We start from the raw sequence: 15047 nt of genomic DNA on the forward strand, positions 1-15047 counted from the left end.
ATATGGATTAACTACACATAGAGTGATAAATATTTATTTAGATTGTTCATTTTCATGCTTTATAGCTAATGTGCGTGCTTCAGAAACTCAGCCTAATAAAGAACTATAAACACTCAAAATTCAGACCAAATGGCCAACAAGTCATCTCTTGTTTCTGGACTGTTCTTTTCTTTAACTCTTCAGCTAAGGTTAAATGGTTCTGCTATTGTATCTGGCTCATTCTTGAAGCACTGACTGCAGACATAATTATTTCCTGGAACAATGCCTGCCAAACTTTTTTTTTTTTTTGTCAACAACCCTTTCAGGAATAGTTATGTCATGATCACAGTCGTAATCACTCACTCACGTCATTCACCTGCCGTACCCTCCACGCTCTCTAATTATCATTGATGTTATTCACCTGCTACCGCTGCTTTCTATACAGTTCACCCCAGCTATCTGGGCCAGATCATTAGTTATCCATGTTTTCTCTGTGTCGATTAGTTTTTGTTTAGTCCATGGTTCATGTTCCCGTCCATGGAGGCCAGTGGATTGAGAGGGTGTGGTGTTTGTTTCCTGTCTCCTGATCATGTCCTGGCGCGTGGGGGAGGCCAATTTTAATTTCCGTGAATCTGGCACCTAGGAGGAGTACAGTTTAAAGTTCTGCAGTTATCCTGGTATCATGTCTTGTCTCAGTTCCTCACTACCATTGACCCGCCAGTCTCCATCTGAGCGTGTGTTTGAGCTCGTTGCTGGACTCTTAAAACTCGGAACCTGCCTAAACGCTCTGTGGATTCCTGGAACCCAGGACCTGTCTGTCCCTGTTTGGATTGGAACCCCTGATCAGGCTATGGACTCGTGGATTTTCCTGACCTAGATTGGTCTCCTGCCTGCTCACTGGGGTTGCTGCATCAGGGACACTCTGGACGGCTCAGGGCCACATCTCGTTGGCAGTGCATGGGCTGATTGAGAGGATGGAATGAGCTGTTGAACCAAATAAGTGACTCACATGGATAATCATCTTCTGTCAGATTATCATGGTCACTTACCTGTGTTTCTCCCATATCCAGAGTGCCAGTGATGAGCGTTGCTCCGCCTTCCCCCTACAGCTGCTGCAGGTCCCCTGATCCAAAGCAGCCCGCTTTTCTTTATCTGTTCTGTTTGTGTATTTTGTCATTAAAAGTTTTGAATCTTCCCACTGTCCATCTGTCCCATTTATGACAGGTTATCCCTGTTCCGCATGCAGTTTTTCTTCTAGCACATTTTCCCTTCCTGTAAACTTTACATACAATACAGTACTCTCTACAGCCCAAAAAAAATATATATATATATATATACTTATTTCAATAATTAGCAGTCCACATCTGGGATTGGTTTGAGTCATGTCAAAAAATAAACATTTGCCAAAAAAAAAAAAAAACTTTATCGATCTCTATTCTTATCTTTTATAAAAAATTACAAAATATGTTTTAGTTGACACAACACTGTTTCCCCCCAGAAATCCATTGATAAAACAAAGTTTAGATTTTTTAAATCAGATATTAAAATGTCTTTTTTATTTATATCAACTAAAATGTAAAGAATAATTTCAGATAGAATTAGATACACTTTTGTTTAGAGTTTATTAATTAGATAGAAGACAGGGTCATTTGCTTTCATGCAATAAATAGGTAGGATTTTGAACATAATTCTGCATTGGACTCAAATAGACTGAGACTTTTGTTGTAGTCAGTGGGAATGAAACTACATTGACCAAAATCTGAAAAGATCTAAGATAAAAAGATATATATATATATATATATATATATATATATATATATATATATATATATATATTTATATATATATATATATATATATATATATATATATATATATATATATATATATATATATATATATATATATATATATATACAGACATTGGTAATTAACAACAAGGATCTTAACGGTGCATTTGTAATCAATAATCTATGAGATCAAACTGTTTTGTTTTAAAGTTGTCGTTTTTACATGGATCTCTACACTGTAAACATAGACGTAAGTTTTTAGAAAGTAAGCCATTTTACTTCCAATCCTGGTGTATTTATTAATCTGAAACAAAGCTTAAAGTAGAGATTTAGAAATGCCATTAACACCCCAGATTGTATGCCAGAAACATGTCAAGTCTCATCAGAGGTATTAATATGAAGGTGTGTTTTCAGCACTCATAAATAAGCTTATCCAAAGTTTAAGTGGGCTAATCTTTGCTCTCTCTCCCCCTCTCCTGTCTTAGAATCAGCCCTGGCTCCTCCTTCTTATGATAATGTGACAGTAGCATCTCCACAGTGAGCCAAGCCTCCGCTCACTCTGATTCAATAATGTGATCTCTGTTTCCACACCAGGACCGTCTCTCCTCCTGTTGTTCCCCTCTCCTCCCAGGGACGCCCGATGCGCTCTTTACGCACGCAAACTTCCTTCTCTAAATAGTTGACACAACTTTTTTTAGGGCTCCTTTTCTCCGACAATGACCACCATGGCAACTCCTGCCACTCCGACTCTGCTTCCCGCAGCTCCACTCGGACACCACCAGGTACCGAGCTCCGTCTCTCCGGCCACCAACTCTCCGCCACCCGCGGCCACCTCCGCTGCGTCCTCCCCTGCGCCGCCGGTGGCGCACCCGGCGCTGCTCCACCAGTTCCGGGCGGACCTCCTGCTGCCCAACGGGACCCCGCTGAAGAGCGGAGGCGCGGTGCTATCCGCCGGGGCTAAACCAGTGTACGCCACCGCTTCGCCCGTGGAGAGCACGCCGCAGAACAACGAGTGCAAGCTTGTGGAGGTGAAAGGTGCCAAGCTGGCCTCGTTCACGGTCAAAGGCACGGAGCTCATCTGCCTGCCGCAGGCTTTCGATGTGTTCCTCAAGCACCTGGTCGGAGGGCTGCACACCGTCTACACCAAGCTGAAGCGGCTGGACATTACCCCGGTGGTGTGCAACGTGGAGCAGGTCCGCGTGCTGCGGGGGCTGGGGGCCATCCAGCCCGGGGTGAACCGCTGCAAGCTCATCTCCAGGCAGGACTTCGAGACGCTTTTTAACGACTGCACCAACGCAAGGTGAGCTGACCCACAGCTGCTGCTTTCACCGGTACTGATGCACTCATTCTAGTTTAGAAACCAACCTTACTTTTAGGAAGTGCATAAGCAAAACAAACCCAAGTATTAGGAAAATAAATTCTGATTTTTTCCCCCCTATTGTGCTCAGCAGGTTTATTTGGATGTAAATTAAGTTGTTTTTTTTGAAAAATGCTCAGTTTTGTTAAATGCATTAAAAAGAGCAAGGAACCAGCATTAGGTTCTTACAGTAAAATAACCCTTTGTAAAATTCCAGCTTTACTATTTTCCCATGCAAATGCAAAACATGATCAAACTGCAGCGATGATGAATTTCATATTGGTTGGAAAATCTCTTCCATATGCATTGACATTAGAGTTAGTTTTAGACAAGTCTAAGCAAATATTGACAATAAACTCCTGCTGTCTGCAGTAGTATCTGTTTCTTCCTACATTTTACAGAATCAGACTATTTTAACAGGCTGATTATAGTTGTTTAATAACTTAGGCTATCTGTTTTTGGCTCCAGTCTCTATTCAGCTGCCTTATAGGATGCCAAGGTGAAATGTTATTCAAATTGTACTAGCATTTTGTGATATTTATGTATCATCCTGGTCGTTTTTGGGTTTAAAGCTATCACTGTGTAGAGCTTAATCCTATTAAAAGTAATTAGTGCCCTAAACTGTAAAGCTCGCACATTATCAACAGGTCTCTAATAGAACAGCTGTTCTTCTAAACCCTGTGATGTTGGTTCCTATAAGAGATTATATACTAAGTAGTAAGTAGTAGGTTGACTAATTATTTTTCTTGATCATTTATTTTGGATGATATTTGCCCTTTTCCTTAAGCTTATGCTGTCAAGGTTTTCAGTCAACCAGGACATGAAAAATCCTAAACGGTCTAAAGAAAACAATCAATTGATTGAGGTCCAGTTCCTTTCTTTTTTTAACCGTTTTCAGATCCTTCTCATAAGCAACTGTAATTCCAAGACAGATTTATCTTTAATAAGATAGATGATTGATGCTTCATAAATGTTTCTCACCATTCCTTTTTTTCCCGAGCGGAAATCTCCCCAAATAAGCTTCTCTTTCTTGTAAGCCTACTTAGGAATTATAGTGGTCTTGTTTCAGCCAGCTGACCGGCAGCATACAGCAACAGGTGGTATGGGGGAATTTGTGTTGCAACTAAACCCTTTTCACTGGCATCATTAACAGAACTTTAAGCTACAGCAATTGGGGAGATCCTTGCAAATTTAAAGAGCGTAACTTTGTAAAACTTCGGCATACCTCAATGCTGATATCTGGCCCATGCCTTACTTCTTCTCCTTCCAGGCCTTTAGCTAATTACCATTTTAATGGACGATAAACGTTTTGAAGGCTGCTGTGATGTTGGTGATAATGAATTTTAGTAATCCTAACAAGAAAAAAAGAAACACTCTCAAAAGTTTGTCATGTTATCACTGACTGCTATCTCTGTCTCACTCTGACACACTCTCTCTTTGACACACTCACTTGCACACATTGAATCTGACACTGTCATTCTGAGAAATTGATTCTTCACAGAAATTAATTAATTTTCATTTGGCCCCAAGCGGCAGCTTAAATCAGGACAAGCTCACTCACTCACTCACTCGCTGATCCCCTTCACTCTCTCTCCTTCTCGCATCTTCCCTGCCTCCCTCTCCCTTCTTAATAACTTGCTGTCTTATCATATCAGCACTCTTTAGCCCTGAGCATCAGAACAGAGGAGATGATTAAATGAATTCTCTGTATTTATGATGCGATTATGTAAATGAGGTGTTTTGCAGAACTCCGGTGGTGACCAACTGCATGGGTCATCAATTGCAGCGCGGCGCAGAGATGTTGGGATAAAGGGGGACTAAATTGGCTGCGATTGGTGACTTCCCGGCGCCAGCTGTTGTGCATACCTTATGCAAGTGACAGCATGAGCTTAAAAAAAAAATAGAGGAGTGTGGATTAACTCTGGTTTAGAAAATTCATATTGTTTGATTATTAATCCTTGCTCCTTGGAGCATGGATGATCCAATTTAAACCTGCCATTAACTTGAGCACACAGGAGATGTGCCGAATTCTGGCTTATTTCTTTAAATGTTGTCTCACCAACCAAAACAAGAAGTTTTAATACAAGATTGAACTTTTGGATTAAAACCCACGCTTAAGCTTTTGCAGCCCTCAAACCAAGACAGAAATCCGGATACATCTTCTTCTGGTTGCTCGGGGATTCCTTCCTGTGTCTGGTGTTAATGGGAGCGTTTGTTATACAACGTAGTGAAAACTCACAGCCTCTGCCGTCTCTAATTATCCGCACAACTCTCAAACAGCCTTTAGTTAATGAGATCTGAAAACATCACTCGTCTCAAATCTTCAAACAACTCGCCTGATTCTTTGTCTGAGGGCTTCACGTGTTGCAGTAGCCATTAGGATCAGTATCCCCCTCCCAAACCCCTCCTAGTTGCATTAGGGGTTTTTAAGTGATCCCTTGTGTGGATGAAGAAACATACAGTAGCAGGTAAAAAGTGGGACTTGATGGTTCTTGTTAAGGGAGAAAGGAGGGTTAAGTAAACCTAAAAGTTTCAACAAGGTCTCTGAAAGTTGATTTCTGACAGGCTCGCTCAGGTTTCTGTTACTGATTAAGACGGACATCACTTATTATTTTCTAGTTAAGTGTACAGACTTGGAAAGGACATAAAAGGTATGGCTGATAGTTTTCCTGCATGTTTTTAACTGCTTGTTTAATCATTACTTTTTTTAACATTTAACAGAATATAATTTAATGAACATTTTATGCTCTTTTGTTTTTCCAACTTATCTTCAACACACCCCAACCACCGACTCATAAAACCAAGGATAAGGGCCGACTTCTACCTCTCAAGTTATAATTCATGCATAGGTGACGGAGAGGCACACGATCTGTCCACGTTGTCTGGCAGCGTGCACCAACTCGCGCCGTCACGCCTGTGAGTCTGCAGGCTTCGCCTCTAAATGACATTAGTTCCACCGAGGGAACTTGGCGTGCAGGAGGCAATCCGATCTGTCGTCCTTTGCTTTTCTACCCCCCACACAAAAGGAACAGTTCCATTCTTCATTTGGAGAGCACATCAAACAAACCTACTTGGGTCAAACTAGCTGTATTGATGACCCCTGTATGTAGACATTGTGTATGTGGTGTTAAAGAAAAAGCTCCCCTCCCATGTGTTACATAAAAATGTGTTGTAATGTACTGAGAAACCAGATCTATTTCTTTTTACAGAACATTGTCTTAATGGCGACACATGGGTTCTCCATTTGAGCTTATTAATCTTTTCCACACAAGATAGTTTTGTAAAAGTTAAGTTATAAACAGATAAAATGAAATAAGACTATCATGACTGCTAAGATTTGAGTCTGCAACAGTGGAGATAAATGTTGTTTTGTCAAAAGACGTGAAACATTCCCAGGATTTTCTTTGATGCTGTTTTCGCTAAGGTAAAGTTTGCTGAAAAAGATGCAGCCATGATGCAGCTGACAGCTTTGTTGGGTATAAGGATGTGCAGGAAGCCTTACAATTTAATAAAGTTTTATTGAGGTTGCACAAAAAAAAAAGTCTAAAAAGATCCTCTTCACCAAAATTGATTTTTAACATTTATAATACATTTTTCTTTGAATTAATGAGATCTTCTAAAGAACATCAGATTGGTAGTTAATGAACTTTTGTTTAGAGATGAAACAGACCTCGAAATGTATCATAATATTCCATTTTGTTGTTGTAAAAGTATTAATTGAATAGTAGAGATATGGAAATCTAAGATTTTATAAATACATGTTATTCATGTTGCTATTATGGCCATAACTGATATTTAAAGGAATTATATATTTCCTTACCCTTTGGACACAGTTGAAAAATCAACTGCAGTGCCGACATCACTTCTCTGCTTCAGTTAAATACCTTAAGAAGTCAGTGTCACATGATCAAACATGGCCGATCTCGAAAAAACAAAACAAACAAAAAAACAGCAAGTAGATGGATACAAATATCTATTTTCAATATGGGCCCACTTTTACTTTTCAGACTGATACCGTTATGTTTAAAAGGTACTAAAATCATCCAATACCATTGGTAATGTTGGTATATTGCATATTACTTATAGATATAAAAAAATTATTAACCCGTTGTAATTGTTATATTGGGAAATACGCCTGTCTGCATACAGTCAGTCACAAAAATAGCAACTCACTATCGAATATGCTATTTCTGTGAAGTAGTTAAATTAAGTGGCGCAATGATATTTTATTCATTTAATCATACTTCTAAATATATTGATTGAATCAAAGAAGTAGTTTGAAGTTATCATGTTAGCCGTACCATTTATTTTCGGGGGTTTTTTATACGATAAATTGGAGAATATAATTATCCCAAAGAACTCCAGTTTTTACTATAATATTTAATATTCCCCCCAAAAATCTGAGTGGCATAAAAAAAAATTAAAATAAAACAGAATAGATTTCTGTCCTACATCTGAAATTTTAACATTTTAAGATTGCTAAATGCTGAGTGAATTTGGTGTGAAACATATCCCTCACAAATAAAAAAGTGCCTCATCCCCACTGCTCATTACGTGATTATTATAAAGTTTATAACTTCATCAGTGCATTAAATACCAGGACATTTTGAGTAAATATCTGATTGCCTTTGCCAGGAATCAAAAATGGGTCATCATTAGCAGGGCTGTGATCCAAAACATATTGCTAAATAAATGTAGGAATGATTTCCCAGACTCAAAATTAACCTTTTTCTGTGGCCATCTCATTCACCAGACCTGAATCCTGTAGCAAATTTATAGGATGAGCCGAAGAGAAAAGAGTATGACAGAATCCATGACCCTGGGTGATCCAGAGAAACAGTGCAAAGGTTAAAGCTCCTCCCTTCTTTATTCACCAACCTTCTGAAAGTTATAGAAGAATGTGTGCTGTCTCATTGGCAAATAAGGCTTGTGCAAAGTATTAACAGCAGGGTTTTTTATTATTTGTGACTCAGATTAATGCATTTTTCTACATTTTGCAATTAAAGGTTATGCTGCAGAAAATGATAAAAATAATAATAATTTAAAAGAAATTAACTTTATGGATGTCACATTGGACAAATTTTCTCCTAGGTAGTATTGGGTGCCTGATTGCTCCCCAAGAATCGTGGGGCATCCTGGGAGCAATCAGGGGTTAAGGGTCTTGTTCAGAGACCCAGAGTGGCAGTTTGTGGGGATGGGTTTCTAACTCACAACCTCAGGATTCCAAGTCTATGTCCTAAATGAGAGAGTTTTGGAAAACGGATGGCGACAATGTTGTCCATTAAAAAAAGCAAAAAACAAGCCAACAGCTGTTTTCTGTTTCTCATTGGTTAAGTTCGGCCGTGCAAGTTGACAGGAAGTGTTCAGAGAGTGTCTTCTTTAATGTTGGGGCCCAGTCAGAGTTCAGATGAGTTTAAGTCAGGCTCAACTCTAACCTCCACGCTCTTTTGATGTTTTATAGAAATGGGTGCAATGATCACAGAGGGGTCTCTCTGTGTCTCTTCCTGTTTAAGGCTTTCAGACACATACACACACGCTGTCCTGACATCGTCCTGACCCTGGAATGCAGTAAAGGAATGCACCGCTGTATCACTGTAGGAGATCAGATTTTTCGCCAAGATCAATCGTCCCGCTTGAGCTTCTTTCATGACATCACCCAGGCTAATGAGAACGGCGCACTGAGCTATTTTTTTCATTCATCACAATATAAATCTCTCCCTCTCTTCGCTCCAAACCTGTAACATAAGTCTTCCAGCGAGCGGTGACGACGTTATGATTTATCAAACCGGACCATGACTGCGAATACAAACCCCTGTGATAAACACAGATTGAAAGGATGGGAGCTGTAAACCGCTGCTAATGTATTCCAAACAAAATCCTGTTTGAGCAAGTTCTCCCTTTTTATTTTCTCCCCCTTCTCTCACATAAACACACAGCTGCTACCTATCACCACCTCAGTCCCTCCAACCCAGTAGCTGTTCCACTGTTTTGACTGTAACACTTCCTCTTCTTTCATTACTTTTCTTGACTCTGAGTGTGTGTGTGTGTGTGCAAGAGCAGGAATATCTGTCATCTTTGTTGTGGTTTGTTTCTATTCCACCTGTGCTAAGCTCCAGCTGCCATGTTTGGCGTTTCATGTTTCAGGTAATACACCCTGGAGAAGCTCAGAGGGCAGAACTCGATGTGCAGGTTACTTTTGTAACCCTTTAAAAAAAAACAATGTGTGTGTGCATGTGTGGCCACAGTGTTGGCATGAAGGAGGACGTCTGGGTGAGATTTTAATTAAAGTTTGAGACAAAGAGGTCATAAGCCATACACCCCCTCCTCCACACTCACACAATGAACTGTTTTCTCTCTTCAGCCCCCCCCCCCCCTCCCCTCCCTCATTCCATCCCCTCAGCTTGATGACTTTTCCATGAAAGGCTTTTTCATTAATCCTACCTCAGGGAACCGGTGCTCTCCAACCTCTCACAAACACACACATGTGCACAGTACACACATAGGACCTCCCTCCGTGGGTCACTTTGATGTATCAACGCACTTCCAGACTAAACACAAAATTAGGTTCCAGTTCTTTATGCCCCTTAAAAATGCAACATATACAAAGGCGCAGACAACGCACCCACCCACAAATCTACACACACACACACACACACACACACACACACACACACACACACACACACACACACACACACACACACACACACACACACACACACACACACACACACACGAACACACACACACACACACACACAGGCCATTAATTAGTGAGTGCAAATAAACAGTAGTAAGGGAAAGGGAAGCGGCTGCAATAAAAAACAAGTCAGGCTTTGGTTTGTGTGTGTTTTATTTCCCCCTGCTGATCTTCACTTCTGCATCTGTTTGTGTGAATTTGACATGTTTCAACATCAGTTCCTGTCCAACTGTGTTGCTTTACCTCCAAACATGAAGCCCAAAAATACATTTCCTGCTTTTGTTGAGGTCGGAATGCTGCTGAAAACAAATATAGTAATTTCACAGCAACACACGCAATCACAACTTTATGTCCCCGGTTAAAGACTCAGATACCCAAGTCTGCTTTTTCATTAAGATTCCACGTGTAAAATTGCACAACAAAATCTACATAATACAATTTTTATTTTCTAACCAACGAAAGCTTTTTAACTACCGTATAATGTTCTAAGCAAAAAAGTTTTACTTTGAAAACTTCTGACTAAGGTCCAAAGACTCTCAGAAACCTAAAAAAAAGGGCTATTTTCAGGCATACTAAGGTGTTTAAATTGCCCATTTTATAGAATTCCAATTCAAATCTGGGCATGGTAACCTTATTTTTGTAGCAGTTTTTAAACACAGGTTATTTAAAATACTTGTTTGGAAAATTAAGGAACAGACACTTGTGGAAAAATACATTAAAACACATTGAAATATCAAAGTAGTATATTAAAATTGTAAACATCATATTATAAAACAAGGAAAGAACAAGTTAAGTAATAAAAATTAAATAAAAAAATGCATATTTGACCCATACTGTAGATTTGAAATCCGTTGCAGAGGAGCCAGCAGTTTCTGTACATCTCAGACTTCTGGGAACTAGATAGAAATTAAAGACCTTCCTCTCTTCTTTTTTTTGGTTCTGATTTGGGGATGTTGATAGGCTGCTTTTCTTTGTTTAGTTTACGATTGTTTTTTTCTGGGTCCAAATTGAAACTGAGAGCTAGGTAATGTCAATTCATACCTGACGTGGGAGATATTTTGCTTTCATGCAAGGAGAGAGACAAAATAGAATACAGCCGACACCAGTGAGGCTGAATGTGTGTTTATTTTCTTATAGAACCTCCTGGGTTTAGCACGGTTAGTAGTTGTCTCGAAATCTCAGAGAAATGTCTGCATTTTTTAGGGAGTATGCTCTGGAGCAGAGATACTCCAATCTATTATCTTAACATTGAAATTGACAAATTTGCTCTCGCAACGCTGCAATCATAACCGACAGGTCAAATACTGGTAAAATAGAATATTCATGATGCTATTGATTAAAGGAAAAAAAACTAGGAATACCACTATTTTCTGCCAATAAACATATCAAAGAACAGCATGCATTTATTCATTATCTAGGAGACAAAGAAAGTATTTTTCATAATTAAAATCTTATGAAGGTTATGCTTTAATGCATATTTGTGGTTAATATTACATTTGTTTAATTCAAAGCTTCTTTTTCGACTATAAACCGTGCTGCAGATTTATTTTCACTTGTCTTATGGGTTATAGTCCTTCCAGTGATAAAATCAGAACAGATGAAGATCGTCACATCCAGCGTTTAAACAAAACGACAGAATGGTATCGGCCGAGACAAGCCGAATTGGTGCAATTCTGCCAGAGGCTTTACAGTTAGAAATGCTAAGCCATGCTTAAGAGGCTTTGCAATGATTTAGTCTATTTTAAAGTAATAAAACTCTTCATATTGAATATTGACAACACTCAACAAATAAGTATTGAGTGTTCTTACAGTTTCTAATTGTTATGAGCAGGTCAAAGCTTTTCAGACTTCAACCACAGTACTCAGATTGGTCCCTCTTTTATTTTATTTTTTTCTGACCATATTTACATGCATCTGTGTGTGTCGATCGGTGTGTATCTGTTGGTGTGAGTGTGGGTGTGTGTTTCTGGGAGATATCTGATGTCAGCTGTCACATCCCAGTCGGTCTGCGCCTATAATAAGAGACAATAATAACAACTCATTAAAACCGAGGGCAGGAACTGTGGAGCTCATCGGCTCATCAAATTAACCTTTGAACACTTTGCACACACACATTCACACACACACATCCACACACACGTACAAGCTACCTGTATTTCTCTCACAGTTTGTGGCTACACATTCTTTCTCCCTGTCTTTTTGTGTCTCTTCATCTACCCCCTCACAGCCAGTGGGTGTGTCAACAGGGGATTGGTCCTTTCTGCTGGGTAATTGATGAATTATATGCAACATGCAAATGAGGCGCCATTAATCTCCTGACTGACAGCTTCGTTTATGGGGCCTTAATGACGGCTGGATTAGATTCTAATTAAAATCTGCTCAAAGACACCCCATGCTAGGAAGCTGCTGCTTCTAGTCTATCTCTGCTTACCCCCACCCATCGCCACCAACAACCCTCTCTCTTGCCTTTTTTTCTACTTTTGTGCACTTTCTGTTTTTATGTCCCTCTTCATCTTTCTGTCACACTTTACTCCTCTTTAACCTTTTGGTTCTCCCAGGTTTCCTTGCTCCCATCATGCTCTCCCAATCGCCTTCCTTCTCCTTCTTTTGCTCCTTGTCTTTTAAAAGCATGCACCCACTAGACAGACACACAGATTGGTGTTGTGTCAAGCTGCTGTGAGTGGTGATGAGGTACGCTGGTTGTCATTAAGCCTGATGTGGCCCATGTCATTTCCACTGTCAGTACATTCACACCATTTAGTCAGAGCCCTGGTGATGTCTGACAGCTTTGCAAATACTTCCTCCAGGATGGATTGATCATGCACATGTTTCATCAAACCTCGTATCTGCCTGTAAAGTACAGCTGTTGTTTTGGATATTTGTGACACGGCGGGAAAAGAGGAAATAAATGGCTGAAGGAGGAGAGGACTGAAGGGGAAGGAGGCGGGCGAGCGCATTTAATAAGCAAACAAATGAATGAGTAAGCTGAACGGTAATGAGGTGCTTTATGGAGGCCATAGGGAAACTCCTTTTCTGCTTGCTCGTATCCACAGGGAGGTCAGATTTGCTGTGCAGCAGCCTTCCTGGAGGCGCTCATGTTTCAGTGTTTTTGCTTGTTGACGCTTCAGCAGGATCAGAGGTTTACAGACTGAAGGACACTTTAGTGAGACTGGGCCACCCATCATAGCCTCAGCATGGACTGCCTAATGACTAACACTAGCCTGTTTGCCTCTTGCAGCTCGAGGCCTGGACGACCGCCCAAGAGGCTGCAGAGTGTGACTGAGGGCGGGACGCACCACATGCTGTCTCATGGCGGTCTGATGCACGCTGGGATCATACCTCCTGCAGGTGACCACCTAGGCCTGAGCATGCCCCTACACAACACACAAACATTTTGGAAAGTGCAATAAAAAAAAAAAATGGAAACCACCAGTTTTGGTATTTTTTTCTCTTGATAAACAGTTGTATGCTGGTGAAAATGTTTTATTATACATAACATTTGTATTTAAAAAAAAAAAATTAATATAATTTGTCGCCTTGTTTAAAAAAGTCTGCTGGACTCAAGCTGCAGTTTACTGTAAGGAAGCTGACCAGAACGCTACCTGAGCAGGCAGCCTGACCAATTACCCATCAACTTGGTGTACTTAAATTTTTAAAAAGAGCAGAACAGCAAAAATATTGACATTATAGTCCTTATCTGTAAAACCAAGTCGACCATGTTACACATGTTCTTGAATTTTTGTATAAATGCCTCAAAGTTGTAAAAATTTGGCATTTTCCCTCAATTCTATCATACTGTGAGAATCTTGAACTGCCCCATCCCTTAAATAACCTATAAAAATAGTTTAAATCTCATAAAATATATTCTTTGAACAGAAAGATGGAAATACAGTTCTTTTTCATATGATTTGATGCATGTGGAATGCCATTTATGAGTTAAACGTAATATTATTTTGTTTAAAAAGACTGTAAAGATACATTTAATGAGGATTCCTGCCTTGCTACCTCATTTACTGAGCTCTGTATCACCTTCTGGGATCAAGGGCAATGAAAGCTCAAGCAAATGTCTAAATATATTATTACTGATAGATGGCACTTGAAATAGCCTACCAAATATTGCATCCACGTTGTTACATATATGAATAATGCCATGATAGCAATCTAACATGGAGTTCAGTTTAGATTAAAACTGCTTAAATCTTTGAATATTTTTAAGAAAAAAAAAAAGTTAAAGTGATCAATTAATTTTTAAAAAACTATTATTCCTTTTTTTATATACTTTGACAGTTAGTCGCAGTAGAATTTGATTCTGGATGATAAAACAAAATGTTGGTATTTGCATATTATTCTCTGCTACTACAATGATGACGTGTGCTTTCCCAGCTGTCTTCTCCAAAACATCCATACAGCTCACTGTTACTGAGATCCATTTCAAGTTTGGGCATCAAGTGATGGTGGGGGTGGGAGGTCATTCTAGTTGTCAAATGTATTTTCTTTGCGTGCAGATTACTGCAGGTCATGGAAATATAATAACCTTCAAAGTGCTGCGTCCAACTATTTCCTTTTCCTTGTTCTAAAGGCCATTCGATATATCTTTCTGCTTAGATGCAATGCAAAAAAAATTAAATATTTTTATTATTCAAAAATATTTTGTATTTTCTCACATCAGTGTTTGTAATGAAGCACTAAGCTACAGTTTATTGAGTATTGACTGCAGCATAGTTCACATGCTGCTCCTGCATTAGCTCCCACAGAAAACACCTTCCTTCTTGTCCATGTTGTCTTTGCGGTGGTTTTCACTCCTTGTTTTATAATGACATGTTTTTACCCCTCATAAATTGCACAAAGAGGTTGGGTTCCTGGAAGGCGACTGGTGTGTTGATTAATAAAATTAGCATACAGACTTGCTGACAAATGAAAAACAACCTGCAAGCTTGGTGCTTTTTTATTTCTCCTTGACTTGTAAAGTGCACAAAGTTAAGTATGTTAATCTGTGGACCAGGGAGACATAATCTTGCATTGTTCAGTGTCTTTTTTTTTAGGTATTATATGTCTTCCCATGCTTTACAAGTATAGTGTCAGAATCTTTAAATGTAAATGCTTTGCTGTAATTCAGTTTATTTGTCACGTACACTTCCTGTTTGTTTATAACAGCTTTGTGTGTGTGTGTTTGCGTATGTGTGTGTGTAAAGCACAGAAAAAAGGGAGAGAAAAGTAATTG

The 15047-nt window shown here is 39.4% G+C and overlaps 1 protein-coding gene across 2 annotated transcripts in view; it reads left to right on the forward strand.

The window, feature by feature from the left end:
- The first annotated feature begins 2296 nt into the window (after positions 1 to 2296).
- Positions 2297 to 15047, forward strand: part of dachc (dachshund c) — a 32040-nt gene continuing 19289 nt past the window's right edge. For both annotated transcript variants that reach the window (XM_038293903.1, XM_038293904.1), the window contains exons 1-2: positions 2297 to 3069; positions 13065 to 13174. In XM_038293903.1, coding sequence (XP_038149831.1) covers positions 2486 to 3069; positions 13065 to 13174 — 694 coding nt within the window. In that variant the 5' untranslated portion in view covers positions 2297 to 2485. The remainder of the gene's footprint in view (positions 3070 to 13064; positions 13175 to 15047) is intronic.

This window comes from Cyprinodon tularosa, unplaced genomic scaffold, assembly GCF_016077235.1.
Source record: "Cyprinodon tularosa strain WSP-4 unplaced genomic scaffold, ASM1607723v1 ctg331, whole genome shotgun sequence".
Taxonomy (NCBI): Eukaryota; Metazoa; Chordata; class Actinopteri; order Cyprinodontiformes; family Cyprinodontidae; genus Cyprinodon; species Cyprinodon tularosa.